General features: G+C 37.0%; 2 protein-coding genes and 1 long non-coding RNA gene across 3 annotated transcripts in view; 1 reads left to right on the top strand and 2 right to left on the bottom strand.

Annotated features, from left to right (window-relative positions):
* cog5 (component of oligomeric golgi complex 5) overlaps positions 1 to 8003 on the top strand; it is a 62798-nt gene extending 54795 nt beyond the window's left edge. Inside the window, exons 16-22 of the mRNA XM_083935495.1 lie at positions 980 to 1042; positions 1519 to 1622; positions 3049 to 3286; positions 3427 to 3503; positions 4705 to 4831; positions 5946 to 6025; positions 7017 to 8003. Of these exons, the coding sequence (XP_083791621.1) occupies positions 980 to 1042; positions 1519 to 1622; positions 3049 to 3286; positions 3427 to 3503; positions 4705 to 4831; positions 5946 to 6025; positions 7017 to 7143 (816 nt within the window). The 3' untranslated portion in view covers positions 7144 to 8003. The remainder of the gene's footprint in view (positions 1 to 979; positions 1043 to 1518; positions 1623 to 3048; positions 3287 to 3426; positions 3504 to 4704; positions 4832 to 5945; positions 6026 to 7016) is intronic.
* Positions 7006 to 13277, bottom strand: LOC310962887. Its single transcript, XR_014593675.1, has 4 exons — positions 13146 to 13277; positions 12818 to 12920; positions 8010 to 8082; positions 7006 to 7139 (listed from the first exon to the last, which is right to left on the bottom strand). It is a non-coding gene; the product is annotated as an uncharacterized lncRNA (long non-coding RNA).
* A 1279-nt stretch (positions 13278 to 14556) lies between these two features.
* ndufa5 (NADH:ubiquinone oxidoreductase subunit A5) lies at positions 14557 to 19010 on the bottom strand. Its single transcript, XM_083934740.1, has 5 exons — positions 18971 to 19010; positions 17270 to 17314; positions 16561 to 16677; positions 15984 to 16049; positions 14557 to 14713 (listed from the first exon to the last, which is right to left on the bottom strand). Exons 1-5 carry the CDS (start codon positions 18989 to 18991, stop codon positions 14612 to 14614), a joined length of 351 nt encoding a protein of 116 aa, XP_083790866.1. The 5' UTR covers positions 18992 to 19010; the 3' UTR covers positions 14557 to 14611.
* Between the last annotated feature and the right edge of the window lie 410 nt (positions 19011 to 19420).

The following is a 19420-nucleotide window of genomic DNA, read 5'->3' as shown; positions in this document are numbered from 1 at the left end:
GTGAACACAGGGTGAGAATTTATTCCAGACAGACGGAGGGAGGGACAAAGACAGGGATGAATAGGAAGGGGCAGACACATACACATTCATATACTGAAGGGTGTTTTTTTTCCTTTTTTTCCTTTTGAGCTTTAGCCAGACCTCTATTTAAATGTGTTGAATAACTTTAGACCTCTTTCAAATCTCCCCTTCATCTCCTGAAGAAAGCACTACAGTCCTAATTAAAGAGCTTCCTTAGTTCCTTCATTAGGTTGGAACACGAAGTTGGTATTTCTGCAAAGGTTCCTTACCTATTTCAGAGTGAGAGAGGATTTTTATCAAATTGCTATAGATTATCTTGGTACGATACCCAGCCCTGCTCATAAGTGTCTCTTTTAAATAAGGACAGAACATTAATTAAAGTTGTCTGTGCTGATTCTAAGAAAGACAACATTCGAGGTGAACTTAAATTCATGACTTATAGATCACAATTCAAACTCAAGTAACCAATTAGACTTTATCAATAACTGTGCAATTTTCCTCCTGAGAAATATGGCAACTCTCTCTGATGCCAAAACATTGGTTCATACCATGGTTTTCTCTCGTCTTAACCACTGCCCTGCTCTTCTAACTGGACTACCGAAGAATTCAGTGAATAGATTTGAGGCTGCGTGAGTTTTAACAAAAACAAATCCAAACCAGCACATCACACTTTCAAATGTACCACTAGTTTACACAGCTAAGAATGATTTAACACCTCTGTAATAAGGTGATAGTTTCTTCTTGAGCCTTTGACTACGCTCACAGAGCTCTACAGAATTAGATATGCCAACAGTTAAGACACACACGTCTGGAGAGGCAGCCTAACTGTCCATGAAACTCTAAATTCTATCCATTTAAATGTTTTCATGTGCGTAAAGCGCTATGCAAATGAAGATTCTCATTATGTTTTGCTCTATTTTCCTGTTAACCTTTGACTTCCTGTGCTTTGTGTTTGCAGATTATTTTAGGACTGGGCTCGTGTCCACCAGCTGCTGCAGAGGCTCTCTCTTCTTCTCTAGAGGTGACACAGAAAACTGAGATTTAATTAATATATTCATTTCATTTAACACACTCATTTTCTAGTATGCTAACTAGTTTAGAGATTTTTTTTTGTATTTATCATGAATTCTGCTTTGATGCAAAAGCTGCCTAAGCACACTTGCATTGGTAGAAAGTCCATATAGTCACTGCATCGCTGCTGTCACATGATCATAGGAGACAACATCTTCTGCAGTATTGTTATTGTTATAGAGTTTTTTGTCAAACTACAAAAGGCCTGAAGCTCACGTCCTTTTATTGTAACTGGATTAGAAAACTAGGTCTCGCACAGTTGATATGTAGCCTGATATGAAAAGAAAACCTAGCTGATTTTCAACCAGCTGCACCATTTTTGTGGATGCACAGTAGCTGCTGACAGGTTCTGATTTGGAGTTTGCTCTTATTCTGTGCTTACATACATTCTTTAAAGCAGAGGTTCACTTTGTTTGCTTGGTTCAGGCAGTGCAGGCCCTGATGAGCAGCGCAGTGCAGCCTCTCCTGCAGTCAGTGAGTGACTCCATAGAGGCCATCATTATCACGCTCCACCAAGAAGACTTTTCAGGGTAAGCAAGAGATCCGTGAATCACTTCATGGCCTCAAAAATATCCCTCCTCTCTGGGGGGGGGTTACACTTTCGGATTGCCCCAGAAAACTGTGGGTGTGCCGCCTGCTGGGCTCAATGATGCTGACTGGTGAACGCTGCTAAAACTTGTGTACAGCTTCATGCACACAGTAAACAGCAGTTAGGAGAAAAGGGTTGGATTTGCCTGAGCTTCACAGTTCTTCTGAAGCGAACAAGACAAAATGCACAATAGGAGCTTTTTGGTTCCACTTTTGTCCTTCTGTTGCCGCAGTTCCTTTTTTCCCTGATAGCCCGACCCATGCTGGATATTTGAGGCGCAAACTGATAGTGAAATTTGGGACTTAAAATATTTGAATAATGATAGAATCTTGTTTCATCTTAATTTTAATGGAGCCCAAGATGCATACTGAGCAGGACATTTAACTGTTGGAAAATCAGCTTATGACTGCCCTCTGGTGGACAAACTGTAATGGAGTTTTAAATTACTTTAAACATACCCTGGCATGTCTGTGCTGAGATTTTTTATTACGTAATGGCCAATATATACACCAATACCAAGTTATTTCCTAATATGAGCCATAATACCTAATTGATGCAGCTCTACTTTTCAAACTCAAAGCTACCCAAATGACTAATTACAGCTCATTGAATACTGCTAAGTTACATTTTGGGCTGAAGTAATGTGTCAATTTCACTGTGTGATAATGAATTGTATATTTCATGATGTCCAGATTATGTGAGCTTTGGAGTAAGACAGCTGTCAAAAAGATGTGTCCATGATTAAAAGATTCGTTGGTGATTCTTACCCAAATTAAACCACATATCACACAATTTCATGAAATAAATAACTAAATAAAAATAAATAAATGTTGGATGTGACTTTAGCTGTGATGATGCTTCCCCTGAGTTACCGGCGGTGTCAGTGGGTGCACTGTTGTCAGCCATCCTTGACTTCGGCGCATCATTCAGGGTTCGATTACTTTCCCCTGTGACCTGCCTGTGACCTCTGTGACGTCGTTTCAACACGTTTTCTACTCGTACCCACTAACTGAATTTGTGTTCACAGGGGAGACTCCGTATTCGTAGAAATTAGAGTTGTACTCACAGCTTTTAGATTCATACTCGCATAAAAACAATCCTAACCCAAACAATTTCTCACACTTGTGTATGACAGCAGAATTTTGTGTACAACTTTTTTATTTACGAATAAGAAATGGTTAGAATCACGGACAAATCTTTTAATCATGGACACATCTTTTTGACAGCTGTCTTACTCCATACATTAGTATACCGTCTCAGCCTACGGATTCAGTGTGATGTAGTCAACAACCAGCAATATCTTTTCAAAAGTTCTTTCTGTGGGTGTCATTTTTGTATATGAATATGTGTGTGTGTGTGTGTTGCAGGGCTGTTTCCAGCTCTGATAGGCCAGATGTCCCGTGCTCCCTCTACATGAAGGAGCTGCAGGGCTTCATCAGCAGAGTGATGGCCGACTACTTTAGATACTTCCAGTGCGTGGATTTCATCTACGAGAGCACAGAGTCCATCGCTCAGAGGGCCATCGAGCTGTTCATCCGCCACACCAGCCTGCTGCGGCCGCTGGGAGAGGGCGGCAAGATGAGGCTGGCTGCTGACTTTGCACAGGTGAGGAAGACCTTCCAGGCTGATTCTAGACTGTTCATCGTGTGCAGGATTAACAGATGCTTCAGGGTCATTCACCAGACTGAAATGTATGCCTCTGTTTGTATGTTCATGTTTGATTACTGTCTGTGCTTGTGTGTCAGATGGAGATGGCAGTGGCTCCTCTGTGCAGGAGAGTGTCTGATCTGGGGAAACCTTACAGGATGCTGCGCTCCTTCAGGTGTGTATGCATGTCACAATGATTCGTCCTCTTTGATTTTGTCATAAAGAGGAGGAGGAGGGATTTTCATCATCAGGGCTTTAACAACATGAGCTAGGGGCTATTTAGGGGTCAGTTTCCCCAATTAAAAAATGTAAAGTGTTTATTATTATTGGACAATGGATGGTTATGGCTTCCCCGTATTTGTTCAAGTCTGGATAGATCTCTGAGATGTTGGGCTCCATCCCAATACTACGCTACTATAATAATGCAGTGGAGGTAAATGGATTTTGTTTCCTCAGACAATTAGTTACATTTGAAATACTTCACAGCTGTGTCCTTCCACAGTGTCCCAGCTGCTGTGATAATCCAAAAAGAAAAACACAATTCACAGTTTTCACAAAGAGGGTTTTACAGTAGAAAGTAGTTCCTCTGAAAAGTGAGGTTTATGAATTACTCAGAGTAAAACTGTTGGGTTTTCTTAATGGTCATTTCCAGTGTTTTGAGAACCACAAATCATTCACCTCCACTGTGGTGGCTGAAAACAGAACTGCCGGATGGTAATTTAGGTGAACTGAGCCATTTGCGCCCACAGAACTGCCGCTCACTGGATATTTTCTCTTTTTGGGACCATTCTCTGTAAACCCTAGAGATGGTTGTGCGTGAAAATCCCAGTAGATCAGCAGTTTGTGAAACACTGAGACCAGCCCGTCTGGCACCAACAACCATGCCACGTTCAAAGTCACTTAAATCACCTTTCTTCCCCGTTCTGATGCTCAGTTTGAACTGCAGCACATCGTCTTCACCATGTCTACATGCCTAAATGCATGTGGTTGCTGCCATGTGATTGGCTGATTAGAAATTTGCGTTAACGAGCAGTTGGTCGGGTGCACCTAATAATGTGGCCGGTGAGTGTATATGTGCAGTCACAAACTAAACTAGCATTGAGGAGAGGTTTGAAACTGAACCACAACGCAGTGACAAATGTATTCAAAAACATTTCAGGTAATAAAGGTGACTGAATTACTTATCCAGTAGCTGTCGTGTCTCTGGGAGTTGAATTTCATAATAGACTGAAATGAACTGAAACACTGGGAAATGTTGCGAGACAGAATAAGTCCAACATGACTTGTAATTAATGGTGTGAAACATGGACAGACCCCAGTAAGCTCCTTTAAGTATACAGTATATTCCATTATATGTAGTGTGTTCTGTGTTTCAGGCCACTGCTGTTTCAGACCAGCGAGCTGATAGCCAGCAGTCCAACTGTGGGTGACCTGATCCCCTACAGCACCCTGCTGCACTTCTTCTTCAACAGAGCCCCGTCTGAGCTCAAGTCACCTCACCAGGTCTGTACACACACACACACGCACACACACACTTTAAAACCCACATTCCCTAGCCCCCAGTGGTGCGTGTCACAGAGACCGGCATTTCTCCGTTTCCATTCATTGTCTATGTGACAGACGTGCAATGTATCTTCTTTGAAGAAGAAAGTAGTGAAAACTAAACATATAAAACTAATTGTGGTAGTGATGCTTTGAGTTTTGAGAGACAGGGCGTGGAGTTGCTCACAAATCAGGGGTGAAAGGCCACCTCTCGAAACTCCTAAAAATCTTTGAAACAAACCTTTATTGATCTATTGAAAGAGGACAGATCCAGCAGGTGCATTTCCTATGTCTTGCCAAAAAATTTTTCAGACACATGTTTTGGTGAATTGTTCTCATAAGATCAGAGAAAGCTTCCAAATCAGCTGCCAAGTTGGTCTGGTTTGAAATCTGGGAGCAGACAACCCCGAGTGGAGCGTTGGTCCAATCAGGTGCAGCCATCGGGGTTGTAGGAGGAGAGTGTAGCCAGGTTTCTCAGTCTGTCATTGGGGAGAAATTGAGAAATAGTGCTGCTAGTGACAATCCCATCAAGTCCACACTCCTGGGAAACGGGTGACCCCTCATGTCCAGAAACACTGCTGTGTACATCATAATCCTAAACTTAACCATCACAGCTGAATGCCTAGCCCCCTTAACCTAAACTCTAAAAATGATACAACAACTTACTTACGTATTTCATTTGATACCTTTTTACCCCCACTACACCTCCACATCCAAATGATTTTTATACAAATACACTTTTGAACTTTTTGGCACAACTCGGCACGTCTAACTGCCATATCCATGAAATACACTGCTGTGGACTTCACCACACCACATGCTTTATGGGTTAAAAAGAAAAAATCATAGCATGTTTTTCCCGGTCTGGGTACAAAAAGGAACGAATCCAGGTAATTTAGGTTTCAGTACTACTTGGGTTATTTCTGTCTTTAGCACCAATACCCAGCCCTAGTCTTAACCTTCCAACAGTCCTTTGAAGTAGTGAGGAGTGGCCAAAAATGTCCTCAACACAACAGTGCTTTGCAATGTATATACTGTACTACCATAGCAGCTGAAAGAGTGTTGTCCCCCACAGAGAGCAGAGTGGTCCATCGCCCGGTACTCCCAGTGGCTGGATGATCATCCCTCTGAGAGAGACAGACTCACTCTCATCAGGTAACCTTTTGTTTTCGTTAGCTTATTCCTCATCACAGGGAAACACACGCGTCAAAGGTGCATGTAGGTGCATGCCAACCTGTCAACTAAACAGGACGTACACGCCCTCACTGTGGTGTGAACTGTGGTGAACCAGCAGCCTCTAGTGGTGAACTCTGTGTAGCTTGTCCAAAGGTTGTCTCTGTTTTTGCACGTTAGTTTTTTACAGTCGCTAACTTACATTCCTCTATACTGAGGTAAAGTTTTAAAGACTGTTCACACACACTTCTCTTTAGCGACAGGCAGCTCAGTGCAACAGTTCTCCTCTAATGCACTGATTCCTAACCAGGGGTAATTGTTTTAAAGAATATGTCGGCTCTGACTCCTGAACGCTGTTGCACTTATGTGCGAGTGTGTGAAAACTAGATAGCAGGTGAGTACAGAAGTTTAAACAAGCAGCAATGAGTTACAAATAACTAGATATTTATTATCTGTATACTTTTAAAAGTAATGCCTAAACAGTTCAAATGATCAGCTAAAACTATTGAATAAACAGTTTGAATAGTTAGCTAAAAGTGCCAAAATGGATTAACGTTAAAACTAGCAGGAGTAGGTGATTGCTGACCAAACCAACCTGAATGTTGACAGTTCAGTTGTGAAAATGGTATTTATTTTATTCATATAGTGAATTGTGTTATTCATTTGGAACATACGTTGGCAACAGATGAAGAGGTACCAGGTTCATCTGACAGGGCTGTGGGGGAACCTCAGACATAAAGGTTGGGAGCCACTGCTCTGATGAACCAGGACTTTTAACATCTCCGGATCACTTTGACAACATTTGTCACTCATTATTTAATGACGTCACAGTATCGTTTGTGCTACCTCATAGTCAGAGATGAATCAGAAATGCTTCACTAGACTTACTAGCCATTTTTGTGTCACGATACAACCAGTCCCATGACATCGAAGCGTACTGTACACTGAAAACTGTACCTGTTCTCCTTTTAAGGGGTGCTCTGGAGGCCTATGTGCAGTCAGTGAGGACTCGACAGGGGAAGGAGTTTGCTCCCATCTATCCCATCATGCTCCAGCTGTTACAGAGAGCCACCAGTGGCTCGCAGGAGGCCAGAGTCTGAAGAGGACACAGCCAACGTATCTGAGCGTTATCGTTAGAGGGATTGTTGGAATCAGGTTTATGTTGTATGTCTATGCATAGAACATAGTACACAATGTCTCCATTATTTATGACTATAGCAGCTCCATTCAAGCTAAAAAGTGATCATTCTGACTAAATCCAGGGACTTTGTTGTGGAGAGAGAATGGAGATTTGATACTGAAGTTGTTTTTCACATCTAATCCTAACCGGCTGTAGCACTCTTTGTTGAACACAGGATTTGGATGTTATGAGTGACCAAAGCTGAATGTCATTAAGTCATTATAAAAGAACCCCATAATGGTTGAAATTATACAGCTGTAAAAATGTGTGTGACGGTTCAGGTGGTATGGAAAATCCAATCCAAACCACTGGGACTTGAGTAACTATTTTCTGCTGTTCAGATGAAGGGTAAAGATACAAAAAGTCTACAGTCCAGTGATTTGGATTCAGTGTTCTCCAGACAGCACTGTAAAATGTCACTGACTCATGTTATGGTGTATATAAAGTAGTTACGTCAAGTTCATCAAAGACTCTTGAGAATAAATGGGGAAATGTTTGCACGACTTTTATTTGTACTTTATTAGCCCTCGAATAACAGCCAATTCCAATCGAATCAGGATTTTTATTTGTTACATTCCCAGTAGCCTTTATTATGAGGCGAACATGTTTCGATGGAGCCAGCAGCACTGAGGACAATAATGCTTCTGCTGAGAGAAGACCAGGGCAGATTAGAACAAAGGCTACTGAATCCATTTTAACTCGATGAGCCTTGACAAACTTTATTTTGTCACCAATAAATGTGCAGTATAACTCTGTTGTGCACAGTGTTCACCACATGCTGCTCACCTCATGTGGGACACTGCCAGGCCGACCATCAACTTCATACTTCATTCTGAGAAACATTATTAATAGATGGCTCCTGGAAAATAAAATAATTATTAAACAAATCAAGTAATGAGAATGTTTTTTTCCTAAGGCACTCTCCTAAACTACTGTGTAAGCCATTAATTGTATTTAAGTGCTATTGTTACAGTATTATGTGACCTTTTTAAATTACTTTCATTAAAGTAGTCAAACCAAATGAAACGCTCAGTCTTTTGCTTGCTATAAAGTGAGCTATTGATAGTTTTACTTAATGACTTTGTTCGACATACTAGTATGACTTAACTTTTTTCTACATATTATACTATTCTATACTGTGACTTTTCTTGACTTAAAACAACTATGCTATGACTGCTGTAGACAGGCTACCCTATGACTGATTTAAGCATTCTATGGACATTATATTACACTTGTTTTGACACTGCCATCTGACTTTTTAAAAACTTTATAGTACGTCAAAAAAATCATAGTATAGTATGTTGAGCACACTCAAGCCAAAAAACCTCATGGTATAGTATGTTGAAAAAGTCATAATATGTCTAATAGTCATGGTATAGTATGTCAAAAAAGTCAGTGTATAATATTTCTAAAAATGTCATGCCAGAAATTATAGTTTTTCAAGTATAGGATTTCAGAATGTCATTGTAGAGCATGCTGAAAAAAGTGATGGTATATTATGTCGAAAAAAAGTCGTTGTAAATTGTTTAAAATAGTTATAGTAAGTCGAAAAAAGTCAGTCATAGTATGTCAAATAGTTATGACAAAACAAGTCAGTGTGTCGAAAGTAGTCACAGTATAGTATGTTGAAAAGTCACAGTATAGTATGTTAAAAAAAAGTCACAGTATAGTATGTTAAAAAAGTCACAGTATAGTATGTTAAAAAAGTCACAGTATAGTATGTTAAAAAAGTCACAGTATAGTATGGTAAAAAAAAGTCACAGTATAGTATGTTAAAAAAGTCACAGTATAGTATGTTTAAAAAGTCACAGTATAGTATGTTAAAAAAGTCACAGTATAGTATGTTAAAAAAAAGTCACAGTATAGTATGTTAAAAAAGTCACAGTATAGTATGTTAAAAAAGTCACAGTATAGTATGTTAAAAAAGTCACAGTATAGTATGTTAAAAAAGTCACAGTATAGTATGTTAAAAAAGTCACAGTATAGTATTTTAAAAAAGTCACAGTATAGTATTTTAAAAAAGTCACAGTATAGTATTTTAAAAAAGTCACAGTATAGTATGTTAAAAAAGTCACAGTATAGTATGTTAAAAAGTCACAGTATAGTATGTTAAAAAGTCACAGTATAGTATGTTAAAAAGTCACAGTATAGTATGTTAAAAGTCACAGTATAGTATGTTAAAAGTCACAGTATAGTATGTTAAAAAAGTCACAGTATAGTATGTTAAAAAAGTCACAGTATAGTATGTTAAAAAGTCACAGTATAGTATGTTAAAAAGTCACAGTATAGTATGTTAAAAAGTCACAGTATAGTATGTTAAAAAGTCACAGTATAGTATGTTAGAAAAGTCACAGTATAGTATGTTAAAAAGTCACAGTATAGTATGTTAAAAGTCACAGTATAGTATGTTAAAAGTCACAGTATAGTATGTTAAAAAGTCACAGTATAGTATGTTAAAAAAGTCACAGTATAGTATGTTAAAAAAGTCACAGTATAGTATGTTAAAAGTCACAGTATAGTATGTTAAAAAAGTCACAGTATAGTGTGTTAAAAAAGTCACAGTATAGTATGTTAAAAGTCACAGTATAGTATGTTAAAAAAGTCACAGTATAGTGTGTTAAAAACGTCACAGTATAGTATGTTAAAAACGTCACAGTATAGTGTGTTAAAAAAGTCACAGTATAGTATGTTAAAAAGTCACAGTATAGCATGTTAAAAAAGTCACAGTATAGTATGTTAAAAAGTCACAGTATAGTATGTTAAAAAGTCACAGTATAGTATGTTAAAGTCACAGTATAGTATGTTAAAAAAGTCACAGTATAGTGTGTTAAAAAAGTCACAGTATAGTATGTTAAAAACGTCACAGTATAGTATGTTTAAAAAGTCACAGTATAGTATGTTTAAAAAGTCACAGTATAGTATGTTAAAAAGTCACAGTACAGTATGTTAAAAAAGTCACAGTATAGTATGTTAAAAACGTCACAGTATAGTATGTTAAAAAGTCACAGTATAGTATGTTAAAAAGTCACAGTATAGTATGTTAAAAAAGTCACAGTATAGTATGTTAAAAAGTCACAGTATAGTATGTTAAAAAGTCACAGTATAGTATGTTAAAAAGTCACAGTATAGTATGTTAAAAAGTCACAGTATAGTGTGTTAGAAAAGTCACAGTATAGTATGTTTAAAAAGTCACAGTATAGTATGTTAAAAGTCACAGTATAGTGTTAAAAAAGTCACAGTATAGTATGTTAAAAAAGTCACAGTATAGTATGTTAAAAAAGTCACAGTATAGCATGTTAAAAAAGTCACAGTATAGTATGTTAAAAAAGTCACAGTATAGTATGTTAAAAAAGTCACAGTATAGTATGTTAAAAAAGTCACAGTATAGTATGTTAAAAAAGTCACAGTATAGCATGTTAAAAAAGTCACAGTATAGTATGTTAAAAAAGTCACAGTATAGCATGTTAAAAAAGTCACAGTATAGTATGTTAAAAAAGTCACAGTATAGTATGTTAAAAAAGTCACAGTATAGTATGTTAAAAAAGTCACAGTATAGTATGTTAAAAAAGTCACAGTATAGTATGGTAAAAAAAAGTCACAGTATAGTATGTTAAAAAAGTCACAGTATAGTATGTTTAAAAAGTCACAGTATAGTATGTTAAAAAAGTCACAGTATAGTATGTTAAAAAAAAGTCACAGTATAGTATGTTAAAAAAGTCACAGTATAGTATGTTAAAAAAGTCACAGTATAGTATGTTAAAAAAGTCACAGTATAGTATGTTAAAAAAGTCACAGTATAGTATGTTAAAAAAGTCACAGTATAGTATTTTAAAAAAGTCACAGTATAGTATTTTAAAAAAGTCACAGTATAGTATGTTAAAAAAGTCACAGTATAGTATGTTAAAAAGTCACAGTATAGTATGTTAAAAAGTCACAGTATAGTATGTTAAAAAGTCACAGTATAGTATGTTAAAAGTCACAGTATAGTATGTTAAAAGTCACAGTATAGTATGTTAAAAAAGTCACAGTATAGTATGTTAAAAAAGTCACAGTATAGTATGTTAAAAAGTCACAGTATAGTATGTTAAAAAGTCACAGTATAGTATGTTAAAAAGTCACAGTATAGTGTGTTAAAAAAGTCACAGTATAGTATGTTAAAAGTCACAGTATAGTATGTTAAAAAAGTCACAGTATAGTGTGTTAAAAACGTCACAGTATAGTATGTTAAAAACGTCACAGTATAGTGTGTTAAAAAAGTCACAGTATAGTATGTTAAAAAGTCACAGTATAGCATGTTAAAAAAGTCACAGTATAGTATGTTAAAAAGTCACAGTATAGTATGTTAAAAAGTCACAGTATAGTATGTTAAAAAAGTCACAGTATAGTATGTTAAAAAAGTCACAGTATAGTGTGTTAAAAAAGTCACAGTATAGTATGTTAAAAACGTCACAGTATAGTATGTTTAAAAAGTCACAGTATAGTATGTTTAAAAAGTCACAGTATAGTATGTTAAAAAGTCACAGTACAGTATGTTAAAAAAGTCACAGTATAGTATGTTAAAAACGTCACAGTATAGTATGTTAAAAAGTCACAGTATAGTATGTTAAAAAGTCACAGTATAGTATGTTAAAAAAGTCACAGTATAGTATGTTAAAAAGTCACAGTATAGTATGTTAAAAAGTCACAGTATAGTATGTTAAAAAGTCACAGTATAGTATGTTAAAAAGTCACAGTATAGTGTGTTAGAAAAGTCACAGTATAGTATGTTTAAAAAGTCACAGTATAGTATGTTAAAAGTCACAGTATAGTGTTAAAAAAGTCACAGTATAGTATGTTAAAAAAGTCACAGTATAGTATGTTAAAAAAGTCACAGTATAGCATGTTAAAAAAGTCACAGTATAGTATGTTAAAAAAGTCACAGTATAGTATGTTAAAAAAGTCACAGTATAGTATGTTAAAAAAGTCACAGTATAGTATGTTAAAAAAGTCACAGTATAGCATGTTAAAAAAGTCACAGTATAGTATGTTAAAAAAGTCACAGTATAGCATGTTAAAAGTCACAGTATAGTATGTTAAAAAAGTCACAGTATAGTATGTTAAAAAAGTCACAGTATAGTATGTTAAAAAAGTCACAGTATAGTATGTAAAGTCACAGTATAGTACGTTAAAAAAGTCACAGTATAGTATGTTAAAAAAGTCACAGTATAGTATGTTAAAAAAGTCACAGTATAGTATGTTAAAGTCAGACTACAGTATGACGAAAATAGTCATGCCGAAAAAAACAATAGTATAGTATGTTGACAAAAAAGTCATAGCATACTTTGCTAAAAAAGGTCAGTAAAGTCTGTCAAAAATAAGTCGTAATATAGCATATCGAAAAGTCAGTGTCTCAAAAACATCGTACTATAGTATGTTGAAATTAGTCGTGTCGAAAAACTCAGTATAGTATGTTGAGAAAAAAAAAGGCATACATGTCGAAAACGTCAGTGAATAGTGTGTCAGTATCAAAATCAGTATTTTGTGTCTCTAACAAACAATAACAGGAGTTAAAGCATGTTTCATTACTGTTAGTGATTTACCTGTAACTGATTTACCTGTAACTGGTGCTGTGGTGTCAATAACATCCGGTTAGCGGAGGTGATGCATCACTCAGAATGACGGTCACCTGCACCTTCATTAGCAACACCTGCACAGCTTCTTCACAGCAACAACAGCCAACACCTGCTTTTAATCTCACAGACAACCTTATAGGCCAACTGTTTGTTAAATGCTTACTACATTGTAACCGACAGATGATGACATTTAAGTATTTAGAAGCAATTGAAAGCTCACGTCATTTCTTTTCACCTAAACTGGTAATTAAGTACCTCTTTCAGCTCGATTTGTCAGTGGAAAAAAACAGAAAGACAAAGCGTTACTTACGTTTTTTGGATGTACACACTGGACTGCACAATTAGAATCTGGAAAACTAAATCCAAAAGCAAAAGTTTCTAACCTTCCTAAAACTCTTATAAACGACAACAGTATGAGGTGCTGCGCTGTGGCATGGCCTTCAGCTCCAGGGTTATCTGCGCATGACCGGTGGAGCAGACGAAATGAAACAACCAATCAGAGTCAAGGAACATAAACAAGTCCTGCCTTCTCATTCAGTGGCCATGTTTACAATAAAGGTAATGGTTTAAAACAAGTCCTGCCTTCTCATTCAGTGGCCATGTTTACAATAAAGGTAATGGTTTGAAACAAGTCCTGCCTTCTCAGTCAGTAGCCATTGTTACAATAAAGGTAATGGTTTAAAACATGTCCTGCCTTCTCATTCAGTGGCCATGTTTACAATAAAGGTAATGGTTTAAAACATGTCCTGCCTTCTCATTCAGTGGCCATGTTTACAATAAAGGTAATGGTTTAAAACAAGTCCTGCCTTCTCATTCAGTGGCCATGTTTACAATAAAGGTAATGGTTTAAAACATGTCCTGCCTTCTCATTCAGTGGCCATGTTTACAATAAAGGTAATGGTTTAAAACAAGTCCTGCCTTCTCATTCAGTGGCCATGTTTACAATAAAGGTAATGGTTTAAAACAGGTCCTGCCTTCTCATTCAGTGGCCATGTTTACTATAGTAAAAGGTAATGGTTTAAAAAAGTCATAGTATGCCAGAGAAGTGATCTGGCGTACGGTATGATAAACGACATAAATAGTATGTCAAAAACACTACATTTCAAAATACAGTGTCAAAAAAAGTTATAGTATGTTGAAAAAAGTCCTGCTGTGTTGTGATGTTGAAAAATGTATTGTATGAGAAAGTCTTGGTATAAAAAAGCATAGTATAGTACTATGATGAACAAGTCTTAGTTTAGTACATAAAGAAGTCAGCACAGTAGGTCAAAGAAAAAAAAGACAAAAGTTATAGATTACAGAGTAGGATGAGGAAAAAAGTCAGAGTTGAAGGTTTTCAAATGTAAATAGAGTAAACGGAGGAAAAAGGTGGAAAAGATGGGTATAGACCCAAACAACATGAGAAAGCGGGACCATGTCCATCTCTCCACCTGAGGGGACACAAAGGCCAGTATGGAGGAGTTACACACTGGCTGTGATTCATGGGGCTTCTCTGCCGTCCAGCATGCAGGCGCTGGACGGTGAGCTGGGCAGCAGCTTCAGCTAAGAGACCTGGCTGGATCCTGGAGTGTCATTCAAGTAGTTGAAATATGCGACGCAATGGAACTGGAATTGTGCCTTTAACGATTTCACGTGTCACCGACTCATGTAATGGAAGACAGGAAGGAGTTATGTCAAGTTCATCAAAGACTCTTGAGAAGAAATGAGGAAATATTTGCAGGACTTTTATTTGTACAGTACTTCACACACAGACAGACAGTATATACACAAGTGTATTCAGATGGGCCATTTCCACTGGTTGGGAGGAGGCTCATCTATCAGGGGCTCCCAGGGTTTCCACTCAGACATCTTCCTGGACAGAGCCAGCTCACACTCCGCCTATACACAGGAAACACACACACACACAACATCCAACAACACTTAACTTAGAAATAAGCTCATGACTTACAGTTGATTTTGATAGAATCAGGGTTAAAATTCAACTTTATTTTGGATGGATTCCAAAATCTTAAGTCTTAAATTCAGAAACAGATTTAAAAACAACAATTTGTTACTGTTGCCAATAACCAACCACTGTGGTTCACCTGAACATAGCTAGTAAACTACAGCTAGGTTTACTTTCTCATTAGTGTTTATTATCAAAATAACAAGCAAATGTTTTGATGGAATCAGCAGTACTGAGGACAATAATGCCATGTCTTAAATCACAAATACAGCTGGGAGCAGATCCTCTCAAAGACATATACAAAAATGGTTTCAGCATGTCAATCAAAAAGGAGAACACACTGATTACACAGATCAACAGTTTTGTCACCTCAAATCCTCCAAACGCACACTGTTATAAAAGTGTTTGTAGCTAACTGAGATCAGCAGGTGGCCAGTGGGCAACAAGGACTGTTAAATATTGGCTAGAGTAGAGCTGGTGAACAATTACCTCCCAAAGCAGCCGAATTCTCGCAATAACACAAGATCCCACGACATCACACAAGATCATACGAGATATGCGTTCACATGTCACACGAAAACCCAGCTTGTTGTCGGGCTCCAAGTAATGTGTTTGTGTTTCGGCTAACTCATCAAGTTACTAAGTAGCATATTAAAAAAATACTCCGACTTGAAAATTCTGGGCTTACCGACTGGCTGTCACCCCGCTTGCAGTACAGGGTGTGTGTGTTAGAGAAAATGGAAGGAAGGGAGAAAGGGGGAGAGAGAGCGAGAGAGAGAGAGAGAACATGGAGCAAAGAGCCCCCCCGCAGTACTCTTTTAACAAGCCCGTGCAAAGGCTGAACACCTACACCACTGTTCTACGCCTTGTGTTGTACTACCACGAGTCACATCTCGCTGAGGGTGACATCCAATCAGCAACCAGGTTTCTCTCAGGGGAGAAAAAAGGCCTTGGGCCAACAAACTCACATGCAAAATTAGTGGCGTTTAGGTGAGATAGACCTGCCTCATTCCGGGTATTTGACCCTAATGGAAACGCACATTTAGATTCTGCAATAGCATCAGCTTTATCAGAACTGGGGATGTTTTATTTACTGAGAGAAAAGGCAGGCACTGAAGGCTTTTCTTGATGGAGATGTTTCTCCCTTCTCCTGAGTGACTTTGGAATGTGTGTGAACAAATGAAGACGGCATCAGTGACCTACCTGGAAAATAACTTCTTCAATCTGCCCACAGTTTATCTTCTTCTCCAGCATCTCAACATCAGGCTCCTGTGAAGAGAGATACAGAGATACTTTGATCATATCAGTGTATCCAGTGTGACACTTTGCTGTAACTTCTGCTCTAACTTGGGTTTTATTTGTTATCACCAAACTATCGTAGTAGATCAACTGCTCGAAAAGGGGTCTTATCAAAACCTTCCAACAGTACTTCTGCTTCCCAATCAGATCACTAGAATCAAGCCATTATTCCTACACTATCCCGAAAGGGTCATTTACAATTTACAGTGCCAACAGAGAGCAGCAGAGATATATGTATTAATCAATTATCTCATTAGAAAATAAACCACACGCTATTGATTTGCTCCTAGTAAACTATATATGAACCATTTCAATGACAATGACCTATTCAGATTTGGGTACAGCCTTAGAATAGGATCATAGCTGCTACAGGAAAAACAGAGATAAATGATAGTCTGGGTTCACAGATGTTGGGCTCAGTGAAGCCAGGTAGTCCTAACTTTGCTTCAGGATACAGGCCCCTGACTATTAACTGATGTACCGTTTTGACGTGGTTGAACCTCTCGCTGACCAGCTGCTCTGTGTACTTCCTGTAGGCGGCGTCCTGTGGCATGGTCTGCACTGACGCCAGGATCTTCGAGTACAGAATCCTCAGACGCTTAGAGAAGAACCAGAGCAGATTAGAACAAAGGCTGCTGAATTGAAGTGTTCAACAGTGACAGTAGTTAGAGATGCACTGATCCGATATCGGCTCCAGTATTGATTAATTAGTCATTTCTTTTTTATTAATATCATACACAGCAATACAGTTACAGCGATTTAGTCACTTCAATTATATGCTTGCAACACTGGTTAGGGTTTATTTATTATATTATTACATTTTTATTACATGTGAAAATGTCTGTTTGCAGTGCTATTTACATGAAATTGTTATTTATTTTTGCGGCTAAAGTACAATTTATTTTTTAATAAATAATATTAAGTACATTTATATCTGTGTTCATTTGTTACCTTGTTTAACAAGGCTAAATGTTTATGTCAAGCCTGATGCCCTACTGTTCATTCATTCAACAGTATTAGATCGGTATCGGCCAATACGCTCAGCCCAGGTGTCTGTATCTGAATCAGAAAAAACTGGGAAGGTGCATCTCTAACTGTAGTGAATATGTTGATGAGTCCTGATTAACTTTATTTTGTCACAATGAAATGTGCAGTGAGACTGTGTACAGCATTCACCGTCAGCTGCTCACCTCATGTGGATTGTGGGACACTGCCAGGCCGACCAGGCCGGTCGTCTGAAAGAGAACAGCAGGGGGGAAACTTGTTATGTCTTCTTCACTTTATGAACTTCAAACTTCCCTCTGAGTAACATTATTTATAGATATGGCTCCTGGAAAATAAAATACTTAATAACAAAATCAAGTGATAGAGAATATTTCTTTTTTGAAGTGTCTATTGTAAAAGTGGTGGTCCTACAACAGTACAACAGTTTGTAATATATGAATAAACAATGTAGTTTGACTACATTGTTTATTCATATATTACAAACGGTTGTCTGAAGTCTCTAGGCATATGTGGTACAAAAACTATGAGAATTAGACTTTAAAATACTGTTATCAGAGTTTCGTTTTGTTGGTTGTCAGTTCCCATAGCATATACTGTGAAATAAACGTTTCATTAAAACCAAAGCATTTTTTATTAAACATTTAGAACAAAACCTTTGACCTTCTGAGAGGGACACAAACGGGCCGTAGTTGCCTTTAAATGAGAGCTAACCTTGTTGGAAACAAAACAACGGGTTCTAAAAGGAACTAGAAATGTACGAACCTGTAACAATACAGTGAAGTTATCTCCAAGTCCTGTGGAATAACATCAGCGTAGCAAGACACAAACTACTGCTACTATTTATGTTTTTAAAAATCCCGATTTTTAATCATATTTGACAACTATGAAAAAGTTGTCAAATTGTCAAAATCTATTAGTTTATTTAGGCACCTCAAATTTACCCCCTTAATTTAGCAAACACCATACATGTTTGGTTTACCCCACACGTTGTTTATATTACTACCTCACTGTGTATATATTTGTCAAATGTTTGTATTTTACCGTTTTATATTTTGCTATTTATATTCAATTCAATTCAATTTTATTTATAGTGCCAAATCATAACAAAAGTTATCTCAGGACACTTTACAAACGAGGTAAAGACCACACTATGACTTATTTATGATTTACTTAGACCCAACAATTCCCCCGTAGAGTACGGTGGCAACGACAAAATATATATAATAGAGTGACGAATAATAATAGAGTGAAAAATCGAATTTCCCCGTTGCGGGACTAATAAAGGAATTCTTCTTCTTAAAAAACCTTCCCTATTACAGGCAGGAACGTCAGACAGACCCAGCTCTGTGGAGGACGGACATCTGTCTACTTAAACTAAAAAAGACAAACACCAAAGATCTATCTTTTGTTTTTATTCTTAATTCTTTTATTCTTATTGTTTCTACATTTACAAATATATTTTGGGCATTGTGTATAACTCTGGAACATGTAAGAAGAAAAATGTTTATATTAAATCTCGAATAAAATATATATAAAAAATATATATATATATATTTTTTTTTTTTTTTAAAGTAAGAAAATACTGCTTATGTTATCATAAAGGTTTATGTACATACCATGGTATTTATACACTACCAAGTCAAATTAAATGTTACCATAGTAACCTTTAGGTATAACGTTAGCTCTTCCTAGTACAATAAGGTTAGCTAACCGCAGCTAACACTAGCTAACACTCAGCGTCTCGTTTTAACTGTTAACTGTGCCGCTGTAGGTCAAACCAGTGCCGTTAGCTCCACCGTCAGACCGTGAGCAGCAAACAATATGGACTTGGTCTCTACTGTATTATTTTTTTACCATTAAAATTAGAAAGTGACCTCTACTCGTACCTTTTTCAGCAGCCCGGCCATTCTTCGTCTCCGCGGACACTTCCGGCCACTAAATATGACGTCACCGATGTTTCTTTTTGTTTTAATACTCGTTTGTTTATATCAATTATTTTTTTTATTTCTGTATATATACTTGATACATTTCTATTCTTTTTTTCTAATATTTTTAATGCATTCTAAGTTTAAATAAAATGTGAACGAAAATAATTTAAAAATACATAAACACGATGTTCAGCCACAGCATGATGAAACGCAGCATCGCCTTTACATTTTAAATAAAGGGACATTTGCAATATCATGAATGTACAAAATCAATCAATACGCCAGATCGTCCATTAGAAAAGGCATTTGCAAGATGATGCAGACCACTGGATCTCAAACTGTGGTACTTGTACCACCGGTGGTACTCAAGCTCTCTCTGGTGGTGCTTAAAATAATCTCCAAACTAAA

The sequence above is a fragment of the Echiichthys vipera genome (assembly GCF_963691815.1).
Source record: "Echiichthys vipera genome assembly, chromosome: 20".
Taxonomy (NCBI): Eukaryota; Metazoa; Chordata; class Actinopteri; order Perciformes; family Trachinidae; genus Echiichthys; species Echiichthys vipera.
Note: the sequence above shows the minus strand (reverse complement) of the source record. Positions and strands in the feature narration are given on the sequence as shown.